The sequence below is a fragment of the Lithobates pipiens genome, unplaced genomic scaffold (genome assembly GCF_037356315.1).
Source record: "Lithobates pipiens isolate NorthernLeopardFrog02 unplaced genomic scaffold, aLitPip1_a1.2 Scaffold_18, whole genome shotgun sequence".
NCBI classification, from domain to species: Eukaryota; Metazoa; Chordata; class Amphibia; order Anura; family Ranidae; genus Lithobates; species Lithobates pipiens.
The window spans coordinates 252,136,114-252,150,556 of NW_027507758.1; the positions used below are offsets into that span (position 1 = coordinate 252,136,114).

Genomic DNA, 14,443 nt, shown 5'->3' on the forward strand with positions numbered 1-14,443 from the left:
ACAGTCTCACAAAAGTGAGTACACCCCTCGCATTTTTTGTAAATATTTTGTTATATCTTTTCATGTGACAACACTGAAGAAATGACACTTTTCTACAATGTAAAGTAAGTAGTGAGTGTACAACTTGTATAACAGTGTAAATTTGCTGTCCCCTCAAAATAACACACAGCCATTAATATCTAAACCGCTGCCAACAAAAGTGAGTACCTCCCCCCCGCAACCATTTACAATAGGTTACATTTGTAGAAAATCCTAATCATACATTTGCAGGGCACTTGCTGAGACCTCTGCCTACATAATGTGGGCACTTCCTAGTGGCTGTCCCGCAACAAGGTTGTCCTCTGCACCTGTGAACCAGGCAGCCGATATATGGAAGTATATTTTGCTTCACAAGGTAAAAAAAAAAAAAAAAAAAAAAAAAAGCACAATGGGTGGAAGGAAGTTGGGTGATTTTTTATACAGAGATAGGCTGTCAAAAAAAAAATAATTTTTAGATATATAATACATTAAAAGGTTTTTTTTAATCAAATCTAAGCCTCCTTCAGGCCCCATTCACATGGCCATAATAAATGTTTTCACAACTGTTTTGTTATTTACGGATCTGAATATGGTTGCATAGTTTTCAATATGGTAGGCAGGATTTGCCGCCTTCAGATCCACAACATAAAATGTAAAAACCGGAATTTGAGGACATGCATCTACACAGATACAAATTATATATATAAAAAAATAATAAATTTATGCATTAAAAAAAACAGATATATTTTGGGATCATTATGCAGGATCTTCAATTGCTTGCCTTTATAATAAGTACATTTTTACACCTGTGTTTCAGCCATGTGAATGACGCTTTATGGTTGTAAAAATAATTAATTCTCACTTCCAGAGTGTTACACTGCTCAGGGGAAGTATAAGCTATGGGCGAGTCCACTTAAAAGATTGGTTTGTGGGCAATTGATATTTTAATTTTAAAAAAATCCAGTCTCAGGGCAGGAACCCATGCCCATGTATGGAAAAGTAAAATAAACACCTTGTATCTGAAAATCCTGCTTTAAAAAAAAAAAATAATAATAATAAATAATGAATTAATCTGTCTGTACCTTCACTTAACAAGCACAGGGTGGCAATGCCCATCTGCTGAAACTTCAGCTCTGGGTGACTGAGGAAACTCATGAGGTAGGCTTGAACATCCTTCATTAAAGGTTTTAAATATGGCGCGATTCTCCCTGCAAGAAAAAAAAAAAAAAAAGAACATGCATTGATATTGAATAAAGTCCTTACACATTTTGTCATTTATAGGAAAAAAACAGACACTGATCTTCAAGATATATCACAGTGGGCTCAAAATAAAGCAATTGGCAAATAAGGAAGCGGACAATGTGAGGTATGCCGACAGATATTTGTGTGGATATCTCCTGCAAGAACTGGAAGGAGAGAGCCTGAGGAGCCGATTGGTAAAACAGAGGGGCTCAGTTCTAGCTGGAGACATCCCAAAGCTCGGTGGCATGCTGACAGTGGAGACATTGCAGGCCAGACAGGAACAGCCGAAGGGCTCGCTCCATATACAAATGAGGGAAAAAAAGTATTTGATCCCCTGCTGATTTTGTACATTTGCCCACTGACAAAGAAATAATCAGTCTATAATTTTAAATGGTTACATAGGTTGAAAAAGACACAAGTCCATCTAATTCAACCAAAAAAAATAAAATAAAAAATACAAGCCCATACCCACAGTTGATCCAGAGGACGGTAAAAAAAACCCCAGCAAAGCATGCTCTAATTTGCGCCACCGAGAGACAAAAAGATTTTCCTTGTATCAACTTAACCTATAAATGTTAGCACCCAGTTATATTGTGTACATTTAGGAAAAGAATCCAGGTCTTTTTTTTTTTTTTTTTTTTTTTTTTTTTAAAGCGATGAGCTTGACAGAACCACCTCTGGAGGGAGTTTATTCCACATTTTCACAGCTCTGAAAAAACCTTTCCGTATTTGGAGATAAAATCTTTTTTCCTCTAGACATAAAGAGTGCCCGCCTTGTCCTCTGTGATGACCTTAACCACTTAAGGACCAGAAGGATTTGCCCCTTTAATGGCCAAGCCATTTTTTATGATACGGCACTGTGCCACTAACGATTGGGTACAATGTCGCAGGACCACGCAAACAAAATTGATGTCCTTTTTTTCCCCCACATAGGAGCTTTCCTTTGGTGGTATTTGATCACCTCTGCAGTTTTTATTTTTTGAGCTATAAAACAAAAAGTTCAACAATTTAGAAAAAATTTTTTTTTTTTTTTTACTTTTTGCTATAATAAATATCCCCCCCCCCCCCCCGTGTAAGCCAATATGTATTTTGCTACATATTTTTGGTAAAGAAAGAAAAAAAAATAGCAAATAAGCATATATTGATTGGTTTGCACAAAAGTTAAAGCGTCTACAAACTATGGGATAGATGTATGGCATTTTTATTAGTTGTGTGTTTTTTTTTTTTTTTTTACTAGCAATGGTGGCGATTTACGATTTTCAGAGCTAAAAATAGTCACGGATTACTGAATAAATGTCACTGGCAGGGAAGGGGGTTAACACTAGAGGGAATCAAGGGGTTAAGTGTGTTCCCTGGGAGGTGTTGCTAACTGTATGGGGGCTGGGCTGACTGGAGGGGGGGGGGGGGGGGGGGGAAGAGATCGTTGTTCCTAATCAGTAGGAACAGACTGTCTGTTCCCCGCCGTCCCTGGAGTGATCGCAGGTGGTTGGCTCCCCCGAACCCTCCACCCCCAGCTAGTGAATGGGCACTGTGTAGCGCCCCCAACATACAATGACGGCGCTTCGTGCAGGGGAGCCAACTTGCCGAAGTACAACGGCGGTCGGTAACTAGTTAAAGTGAGTAACTCAACACCAAGTTCACTATATGGACCACTTACGTATTTATACATGTTGATCATATCCCCTTTAATCTCTTCTTCTCAAGAGGTAATATATTCAGTTCCTCTAATCTTTCCTCATAGCTGAGCTCCTCCATGTCTCTTATCAGCTTGGTTGCCCTTCTCTGCACTTTCTCTGGTCCCCCCTCCCCCGATATCCTTTTTTGAGAACGGGTGCCTAAAACTGAACCGCATATTCCAAATTAAGTCTTATTAATTGTGACGGAAACCGATCCCACACTGCGAATGAGTGCTTCCGTCTATAGATATCAGATAGTCCAACCGCTCACAAGCGCAAAAGACGAGACGAGACTTGCTTAGTGCTAACATGGACTCATTTATTAGAACCAAAATGCCAAGTATTTATAATACAGTAGAAGACTAAAACCTAACCTAATTAGCATGAGCTAATTATCTAAATCAACACTCAGACTAGTTGACTGAGAGATAAGACTTTTCGGCTCCTAGTTCACTAACAATTCAATAAACATTACCATAAACCTAAACACAGGGTTAATTAGCACAAACAACAATGTGTAAATACTCAATACTCAGACTAGACTCATTTACACAACATACAGGTGGCTGGAGTTCATGACATTAGCATCTAACAGTTTGTGTCCCAACAGCATGAGACAACACACATTATATATACATATATATAGCATTGAATCTGACTAGCACAGATTATAGTGGGGTTCTCATTCACCCTGTGCCCCTTAAAATCCAGGGCCCATAATCTGTCGGCAAGAGGCTCGCATTCAGTCCTCTCAAAAAGCCTGTGTCTCAGCTAGGTCTGTCACACTAATGATTTGTACAGGGGCAAAATGATATCCCTCTCTCTGGAGTCCATACCTCCAAATACAAGAAAGGACTTTGCTCGCTTTGGAAACCGCAGCTTGGCATTGCATGTTATTATTGAGCCGATAAAAAAACCCCAGATCTTTCTCCACCATTAATGCATATTCTTAGTCCTCAAGTGCATAACTTTACATTTATCAAGATTAAACCTCATTTGCCACTTAGTTGCCCAATTAGACAAGAGCATTGAGATCGGCTTGTAAAATGGTAGGTTTATTTTAACAGTGAGACAAAGCAAACAAATATATCCAGAAAAAAACATTTTAAAAAAAGTTATAAATTGATTCGCATTTTAATGAGTGAAATAAGTATTTGATCCTCTATCAATCAGCAATACTTATGGCTCGCAGGTGTCTATACTGGTAACAAACTGAGATTAGGAGCACACTCTCAAAGGGAGTGTTCCTAATCTCAGCTGGTTACCTGTATAAAAGACACCTGTCCACAGAAGCAATCAGATTCCAATCTCTCCACCATAGCCAAAGAGCTGTCTCAGGATGTCGGACAAGATTGTAGACCTACACAAGGCTGGAATGGGCTACAAGACCATCGCCAAGCAGCTTGGCGAGAGGGTGACAACGGTACGGTTATTCTCAAATGAAAGAAAACACAAAATAACTGTCAATCAGCCTTGGTCTGGGGCTCCATGAGAACAGTGAGGAATCAGCCAGAACTACACGGGAGAATCTTGTCAATGATCTCAAGGCAGCTGGGACCATAGTCACCAAGAAAAAGCAATTGTAAATGCACTATTCCGCGAATGACTAAAATCCTGCAGCGCCTGCAAAGTCCCCCCTGAAGTTTGTTAATGAATATCTGAATGATTCAGAGCAGAACTGGGTGAAAGTGTTGTGGTCAAAAATAAAGCTTTTTGGCATCAACTTAACTCGCCGTGTTTGAAGGAGGAGGAGGAGGAATGCTGCCTATGACCCCAAGAACACAATCCTCACCATAAAACATGCTTTGGGGTGCTTTTCTGCTAAGGGGACAGGACAACTTCACCGCATCAAAAGGACGATGGACGGGGCCATGTACCATCAAATCTTGGGCAAGAACCTCCTTCCCTCAATTTAAAATGGGTTGTAGATGGGTATTCAAGCATGACAATGACCCAAAACACATGGCCAAGGTAACAAAGGATTGGCTCAAGAAGAATCACATTTTAAAAAAGTGTCCTGGAGTGGCCTAGCCAGTCTCCAGACCTTAATCCCATAGAAAATTTGAAGGGAGCTGAAGATTCGAGTTACCAAACATCAGCCTCAATCTTAACTTGGAGAGGATCTGCAAAGAGTAGGACAAAATCCCTCCCGAATTGTGTGCAAACCTGGTAGCCAACTACAAGAAACGTCTGACCTCTCTTTACCAACAAGGGTTTTTCTACCAAGTAATAAGTCATGTTTTGCGAAGGGGTCAAATACTCATTTCACTTATTAACCACTTGCTTACACTGTACTTAAACCCCCTTCCTGCCCAGACCAATTTTCAGCGATGTCATTCTGAATGACAATTACACGGCCATGCAATACTGTACCCAAAATTACAGTTTTATCATTTTTTTTCCCCACACAAATAGAGCTTTCTTTTGGTGGTATGTAATCACTGCTGTTTTTTTTTTTTTTTTTTTTGCTTAAAAAAAAATAAAAAATAAAACATTTTGAAAAAAATGTTTTAGTTTTTTATAAAATTTTGCAAACAGGTCATTTTTCTGCTTTACTGATGGGCACTGATGAGTGGCACAGGTGGGCACACATACTTGGGTGATGTCTCTCCCACTGACAAAAGCCAGTGATCAGCTTTTTTTTCTGCTTACGCTGTCAGCACGAGTAGAAAAAAAAGCCGATTACTGATCCTTTGTCATTGGCTGACAGCTGATTACGTGGTAAGGGGCCGTGATCAGCCGAGTCTTATTGACTCGGTGATCTCCACGCAGGGGGTGCACAGGCAGCTCATGGAGGGAGGATGTCTAATGATGGCCTCCGGGCAATTAAGATCCACGCTGTAGCCGTCATTCAGCTTCAGCGTGGACAGTAAATGATTAACCAGTAGAGATCCGCGCTATAGCGGAATGATGGCTACAGCGCAGACCTGCTTTGCTGGGACTACGTCTATTGACGTCGTCCCGTGCACGAGCGGCCTGCGCGCCCCCTGAGGGTATCGGAGTGAGGGGGTCAATCCTGACCCTTTACCACATGATCAGATGATCACATGATCGCGAGGAGAAAAAGAAAGCCGATTACCGGCAGCCGTGAGAGGGACTTCAGTCCTGATCAAGGCGAGCTGGCGCCAGCTCATCAGTGCCCACCTGCCCCCTGCCAGTGCCACCCATTAGTGCCCATAGTGCCGCCTATCAGTGCCCACAATCTGCCTCAACAGTGCTGCACCTCAGTGCCACCCATCAGTGCCGCCTTATCAGTGACCACCAGTGCCGCCTCATCAGCGCATTTCAATGAAGGAGAAAAATGACCTGTTTGCAAAATTTTATAACAAACTATTAAACATATTTTTTTTTTTTTTTTTAGCAAAAAATAAAACTCCCAGCTGTAATTAAATACCACCAAAAGAAAGCTCTATTTGTGGGAAAAAAAATATTATAACAATTTCATTTGGGTACAGTGTTGTATGGCTGCGCAATTGTCATTCAAAGTGCATCAGCGCTGAAAATTGGTCTGGGCAGGAGGGGGGTTTAAGTGCCCAGTAAGCAAGTGGTTAAACTGTAAATCAATTTATAACTTTTGAAATGTATTTTTCTGGATATTTTTGTTATTCTGTCTCTCACTGTTAAAATAAATCTACCATTAAAATTATAGACTGATCATTTCTTTGTAAGTGAGCAAGTGTACAAAAATCAGCAGGGGATCAATATATTTTATTTTTTTTCTCCCCCTCACCGTACTGCCAAAAAAAAAAAAAAAAAAAAAAAAAACCTAAACCAGAACTAAGATGCAGGTCTTACCTCCTACATTAGCTCTCTAGCGAAAAACTATTGCTGAAGCTACTGCTTAAAGCGGAGTTCCGCACCCGTCCCAAGCAAAAAATTTAAAAGTCAGCAGCTACACATACTGTAGCTGCTGACTTTTTTCCCCCATAAACAGTTTTTATTTGAATTGCATAAATTGTTGTCATGCCTTCACTGTATGTAGACTTCCAAGGCACATAGATTCATTGTTGTTTACAAATGATTATCAAGCCCTGTAATATTCTAATCCTGCGATATGCAACTAACGGAATGTAGAATCGCATAAGGTGGCCTAAGGAGTTGGTTCTCAGAAGGAAGAGGGATAGTAGGAGAAAAAAAAAAAAATAGGGGGGGATAATAGGGGGTGTGCTCTGTGGGGGGTGGAGAAAGCTGTTGACTTTAAATATATTAAGACATCCAGCAAGGTTGGCTCCCCCAGCCCATATCCAAATCAACTATATCTTGGATGCTGTAGCCGCCACTGGTAGTAAGGCTGGATTCACACCTATGCAGTTTTGGTGCTTTTTGCAGATTTGCACTACAGAACATGTTCCATAGGAAACCATGTTAACTGGACTGTAGTGCAGTTAACATGCAAAATGCACTAAAGATGTATAGGTGTGAATCGAGCCTTTCGGCTTTGTGCTGCGCTTTTTGAATGGCCCGGCGGTGGGTGGGGGGGGGGGGGGGGGGGGTAGGAGAGGGGGGCTAAACTTCCAAGTGATAGAGACGTGATCTCCAGGAAGTGGGGACAGGTACCCGTCAAAAACAGGTCAGATAAGCAGAGATCCCACTGTTGGGTGGAACTTCGCTTTAAGAAAGGGATCTAAATATGAGGTCTAGAACAGGTGGCATCCATCCCATTCCACATTTACCTCCTGATCATTTATCACTGAATGCATTAACTTTATTATAATGTGATATATTACAGAGGATAAGATCTGATTCTGATGGACCCCTGACAGGCAAAATATTAACTCTACTACAGTATGGATATTTTTCTGGGATTTAATTTGTCCCTCTAAAATAACCCACACACAGTTTATTGTTCTTTTAATTGGTTACCACAATTCTTCACTACAGACTGTCCTGTCAGGGTACACTTTAACTCCTTTGGTCTTAAATTGAGGTTGGTGGTTATACTGCAATGCCTTATATAAAATTTTTGTTATGCCTCTAATGCCCATGGCAACCAATAACCTCTCAAAAGGTTTTGTAAGTGCCCACAATGAGGATGTCATAAGAAAACATTAAGACAGCAACTGGATTCAACAATATCAGGGATTATGTGGTTCCAATCGACCATTCAAAATCAGTAGGTTGCTGTGGGAAGAAACAGGGGTGGTAGAACCTGCGCACACACACTATGCGTTTTCTTTGCTGCGCGAGCTCGAGCTTTTTTTTATTATTATTATTTATTTTAAAATACATTTTTTTTTTTTTATTTGATCCCTTTTTATTGCTCTCACAAGGAATGTAAGCATCCCTTGTGACAGTAAAAGGTGGTGACAGGTACTCTTTATGGAGGGATCGGGGGTCTAAAAGACCTCCAATCCCTCCTTTACACTTCAAAGTATTCAGATCGCCGTTTTTGACGATTCTGAATACTGTATTTTTTTTTTTTAAACCGGAGCCATTGGCAGCCGAGTATACCGGAAGGGAGATCATGACATCGCTTCCGCGTTTATGATTAAGAGACTGGAATGAAGCCGCTTAGAGCTTCATTCCAGTCTGTCCCTAGCTACCGGAGGCATCGGATGTGCGTTCGGGGCTCCCGATTGAACGGGAGCCCCGGTAAGAGCGGTGGGAGGCGGCAGGAGGGGGGCGTCCCCTCCCGCTCCTCCAGCATAACAGCTGAGCGGCTTTTAGCCGCATCGGTTGTTATGGCTGGAAAGCTGATCGCCGGCTCTGAAAAACGGTAACGGGATGATGCCTGCAGGTGCGGCCATCATCCCGGTATAACCCCCGAAAGCCGAGTACGCACATCTGCGTACGCTCGGCGGGAAGGGGTTAAAATTAAACAATCCAAATGAATTTGAAGTGCAGACTTTCAGCTTTAATTCATGGGGTTGAACATAAATATCAAGTACAAATTTTAGGAACTGCAACCATTTTTAAACAATCCCCTCATTTTCAGGGGCTCAAAATTAATTGGACAAGTGAATAGAATGCCAATTTTAATTTTTTTTTTTTTTTGGAGACTCCTTTACTGATTGACTGCCTGAAGTCTGGAACCCATGGACATTACCAAAGACTGGGTTTCCTCCTTTGATGCTTTGCCAGGCTCTAACTGCAGCGGTCTTCAGTGGTTCTTTGTTTGTGGGTCTTTCTGCCTTTAGTTTTGCTTTCAGCAAGTGAAATGCATGCTTAATTGGATTTAGATCAGGTGATTGACTCAACAATTGCAGAATATTCCACTTTTCCTTCAAAAGCTCCTGGGTTGCTTTTACAGTGCGTTTGGGATCATTGTCCATCTGTACTTTGAAGTGCCATCCAATCAACTTTGCTGCATTTGGCTGAATCTGGGCTGACAGTATATCGCTAAACACTGCAGAATTCATCTGGCTGCTTCGGTCACATCATCAATAAACACCAATGACCCATTGCCACTGCAAGCCGTGCATGCCCATGCCATCACACTGCCTCCACCATGTTTTACAGAGGACGTTGTGTGCTTTTTGTGGGTTTTTCTTTACCATAGAAAAGGATCCTGTGATCATCCACCACCGTTGTCTTCAGTGGACGTCCAGGCCTTTTTATGGTGCTGAGCTCACAAGTGCATTCTTCCTTCCTCAGAATAAACCAAACTGTTGATTTGGCTACTCCTAATGTTGCTTCTATCTCTCTGATGGATTTCTTTAATTTTGGAAGCCTTACAATGGCCCGTTTCACTAGCATGGACATCTCCTTTGAACGCATGATGTAGGTTCACAGCCATAGATTCCAAATGCAAATACCACACTTAGAATCAACTCCAGACCTTTTACCTGCTTAATTGATTAAGAAATAATGAAAGGAGTAGTCCACACCTGGCCATGAAACAGCTTTTGATTCAATTGTCCAATTACTTTTGGGCTCTTGAAAAATGGTGGAATGGCTACCTCCAGGGTGGCAACAAGTTTTTTTACTCCTTACCCGGTGTTCTGTCAAAACAGCCAACTCACCGTAGTGTATACGCTGCCGGTGTTGTGTGAAAACAGGCAAGTTGTCAAAATCTGCAATTACTGCTACTGGAAAGTCACTGGCAGTAACATAATTGGAGATTTTGATGAGTTGGCTCTTTTGACAGAACACCAACTGATCTACAGAATACTGCCCTCTATTGGGTAATAACTCCTCCTACTTCTCATATACCCTTCAGAAAGATATCAGCCAATAACCAAACTTTGGATACACCAGTGCAGCCATCCACACGCACATCGTACAGTAAAGCCATACTTGCAAATTATAGTCTGCATGCAGCAATGACAAATCTGAGAAAGTGTTAAACAATATGATTAGTTTTGCAGTAATAACATATAGCAACTTAGAGAAACTTCCGTGTACAAGATGACAGCATCTGTGACAACAATGAAACTTTGCAAACCTTGGGAGGTTAGGAATAGGAGGAGGTGCACCATAGTAAAATTATGCAGCTGATTATATTTATAGGGAAATATGGGCTTTGCTTCAGTACATTACCAGAATGAGACAGATGTTTAATAACTGTGGCAGCTTGGAAGGAGAGTTCTTTATGTTCTAGGTATCCAGAAAGTTTCACCAAACACTTAAGGAAAGCTTTATCCTTCCTTTTAACGAGATTCTCCCTTGCATAGTCTGTGAAAAGAGCATTAATAGACAAAAACTTTAGGCTCTCACTACAGTCAAAATTTATTTTTTACTATGCATAAAACAGAAAATACAATTTCATTATAAAGCCTTATGTAACCAAAATGCTATGGTGACTTGTACTGCACTAATAAAACAGGACTGCAGTGAAAAAATAAAACACAAGCGTTTCATTTTCTGACAATCTTATTCTAAGCTTCATCTAGATTACTGAATTTACTTCTACTTTTTACTTGCATGTGTTTAATATATATATGTGTGTGTGTATGTGTGTGTGTATGTGTGTGTGTATATGTGTGTGTGTATATGTGTATGTATGTGTGTATGTATGTGTATGTGTGTGTGTATATATATATATATATAAAAATTTTTTTTTTTTACACACACCTCAATAAAATTAAAGGAACACTTTGAAAGCAAACAGATCTCAATGGGGAAAAAAAAATGTTGGATATCTATACTGATATGGACTGGATAATGTGTTCGGAATGAAAGGATACCACATCGTTTGATGGAAATGAAAATTATCAACCTGCAGAGGGCTGAATTCAAAGACACCCCAAAAATCAAACGATGCAGCAGGCTATTCAATTTTGCTGAAATTTCATAGCAGCAACTCAGAATGGTACCCAGCAGTTTGTATGGCCCCCAATGTGCTTGTATGCAGGTCTGACAATGCTGGGGTATGCTCTCAACGAGACAACGGATGGTGTCCTGGGGCATTTCCTCCCAGATCTGGACCAGGGCAACACAGAGCTCCTGAATGGCCTGGGGTGCAACCTGGCAGCTTCGAATGGATCGAAACATAATGTCCCAGAGGAGTTATTGAATTAAAGGTCAGACGCACGTAGGGGCCATTCATTTGTGTCAATTCCTTAATCCTCCAGGAACTGGCTGCATCCTCTCTCACCACATGAGGCTGGGTATTGTTGTGCACCAGGAGGAACCCAGGACCCACTGCACCAGCCTAGGGTTTGACAATGTGTCCAAGGATTTCATCTCGATACCTAATGGCAGTCAGGGTGCCATTGTCTAGACTGTAGAGGTCTGTGCGTCTCTCCATGGATATGCCTCCCCAGACCATCACTGACACACCACCAAACCGATCATGCTAAACCATGTTACAGGCAGCATAATGTTCCACGCCTTCTCCAAACCCTTTCACATCGGTCACATGTTCTCAGGGTGAACCTGCCATCATCTGTGAAAAGCACAGGGTGCCAGTGGCAGACTTGCCAATTCTGGTGTTTAATGGCAAATGCTAATCAGGCTCCAAGGTGCGGGCAGTGAGCATAGGGATTACTAGGATGTCGGGCCCTCAGGCCACCCTCATGAAGTCTGTTTCTCATTGTTTGGTCACATCAATGGAGACATTTGCATCAGTGGCCTGTGGAGGTAATTTTGTGGGGCTCTGGCAATGCTCATCCTGTTCCTCCTTGCACAAAGGAGCAGATACCAGTCCTGCTGATGGGTTAAGCACCTTCTACAGCCCCGTCCAGCTCTCCTAGAATAACTGCCTGTCTCATGGAATCTCCTCCATGATCGAGACTGTGCTGGATAGGGCGGCACAGTGGTGTAGTGGTTAGCACTCTCACCTAGCAGTAAAAAGGGTCGCTGGTTCAAATCCCAACCACGACACTACCTGCCTGGAGTTTGCATGTTCTCCCTGTGCCTGCGTGGGTTTCCTCCGGGTACTCCGGTTTCCTCCCACAATCCAAAGACATGCAGTTAGGTTAATTGGCTTCTGTCCAAAATTGGCCTTAGTATATGAATGGGGACCTTGGATTGTGGGCTCCTTGAGGGTAGGGACCGATTTGAGTGTTCAATATACAGGGATAGGGGCAATTGTAGACACTCACTCAGGTTGAACTGGATGGACTGGTGTCTTTATTCAACCTTACTAACTATGAAACTATGAAACTATGGAAGACACCGCAAAACCTTCTGGAAATGGCACGTATTAATGTGCCATCCTGGAGTTGTCAGACTGCTTGTGCAACATCTATAGGGTCCAGGTATCGCCTCATGCCACCAGTAGTGACATTGACCCTAGCCAAATGCAAAACTAGTGAAAAACAAAAACAGTCAGAAAAGAGTAAGGGGAAAAAAAAATAAAAAATATGTCAATGGCCTCCACCTGTAAAACCATTCCTGTTTTGGAGGTCATTGTTGCACATCTAGTGCACGTGTTAATTTTTTTTAGCACAAAAAGCAGCTGAAACTGATTAACAACCCCCTCTGGTACTTAACTGGCCAGAACAATATCCCAGGAGTTAAACTGACTTGATGTTATACTTTGTGTGTATGTATATAGACACTGCTCCAAAAAAACACTTTTTAAACAGTTTCCTATATTTTGAATGGTCAACACCGATCATTTGCACGGTGATCTGCAGCTATACAGACTTACAAAAGGCATGTCTTTTCCTGCATTTCCAATAATCCTGTACACCCATATACAAAATAAGGAAAAAGAAAAGAAGACTTCCACCATATCAGATGACAAGCGTGGTGGTCCCATCCAGGGCCGCTGATAGGGCAGTACAACCAGCCCTGTTGTACCGGGCCTGGCCAGCAAGGGGGGCCTGAGCATCTTTTAACTTCTAGCTTTAAAAAAAAAACAAAAACAAACAACTTATCTAAATAACTTTATTAACCCGTACCCCATTTTCGGGTGCAGGGATACACACACACGTTGCTCTCAGTATACCTGCACAAACTAAGGGTCTGCCTGCTCACTGTAGGCCTTGATATTGGCTATTACTGTAATACGGCTCCCTTCACTCAGTATGTGCTGCAGCCTCAGGGAGAGACTTATCACTGAGGCGGCGGAGACAGAGCTGCAGGAGTAATCTCAACAGCGGCAGTGGTGCACAGGCAAGCAGTCCCCTGCACACACACAGGTTATTGTAGAATGTGCAGTCCCCAGATGCTCATCATGTGCTCATGGCCATTATTATGATGATCAGAGCACAGCAGGTGCTCTATGGCTCAGTCAGTGTAACATTCTGTTGGGTGCTGACTTTCCTGATATATGGCTATACTGTGTGTTACATACTATAACAGCACAGCCATAAAATCAGCACCACACAGTCATGTTACACTGACAGAGCCATAGAACACCTGCTGTATCATTATCATAATGACCATGAGCACATAGTGAGATGCTACTTTACACATGTGATGGGCAGGGACAGTAAAAATACACAGCCAGGATGCATTTTTACCACCCCCAAAACACTCCCCTTTGATAACCTTTCACCCAAACTTTGCAATCAAGTCCACCTGTCAGTTTTTCATGCAGACCTGATTGAAAGCTCTATGTAGGTTTACAGTGGTGTAGTGGTTAGCACTCTCGCCCAGCAGTAAAAAGGGTCACTGGTTAGAATCCCAACCATGACACTACCTGCCTGGAGTTTGCATGTTCTCCCTGTGCCTGCGTGGGTTTCCTCCGGGTACTCCGGTTTCCTCCCACACTCCAAAGACATGCAGGTAGGTTAATTGGCTTCTGTCCAAAATTGGCCCTAGTATATGAATAAGGACCTTGGATTGTGGGCTCCTCGAGGGTAGGGACCAATGTGAGTGTGCAATGTACAGGGATAGGGACAATTGTAGATACTCACTTAGGTTGAACTGGATGGACTGGTGTCTTTATTCAACCTTGCTAACTATGTAACTTGTGTGCATTTAGATCCGCCTACCTCCGTGTCCATTCAGGTCAAAAAAAAATAAATATGAAAAAGAACATCCCTTTCTATTTTTCCAGACCTAAATGGGACAGATCAGAGGTAGCCTGATGTAAATGGACACAAGTCTGTGGTGTATGGGGACACAAACTGAATGGGCACAGATGTCAAAACACCGACATCTCTCCCATTCAG

At 42.0% G+C, this 14,443-nt stretch overlaps 1 protein-coding gene across 1 annotated transcript in view; it reads right to left on the reverse strand.

Annotated features, from left to right (window-relative positions):
* LOC143987783 (uncharacterized) overlaps positions 1-14,443 on the reverse strand; it is a 97,623-nt gene that overhangs the window by 17,698 nt on the left and 65,482 nt on the right. Inside the window, exons 12-13 of the mRNA XM_077486798.1 lie at positions 10,416-10,550; positions 1,101-1,226 (exon numbers count right to left, since the gene is read on the reverse strand). Of these exons, the coding sequence (XP_077342924.1) occupies positions 1,101-1,226; positions 10,416-10,550 (261 nt within the window). The remainder of the gene's footprint in view (positions 1-1,100; positions 1,227-10,415; positions 10,551-14,443) is intronic.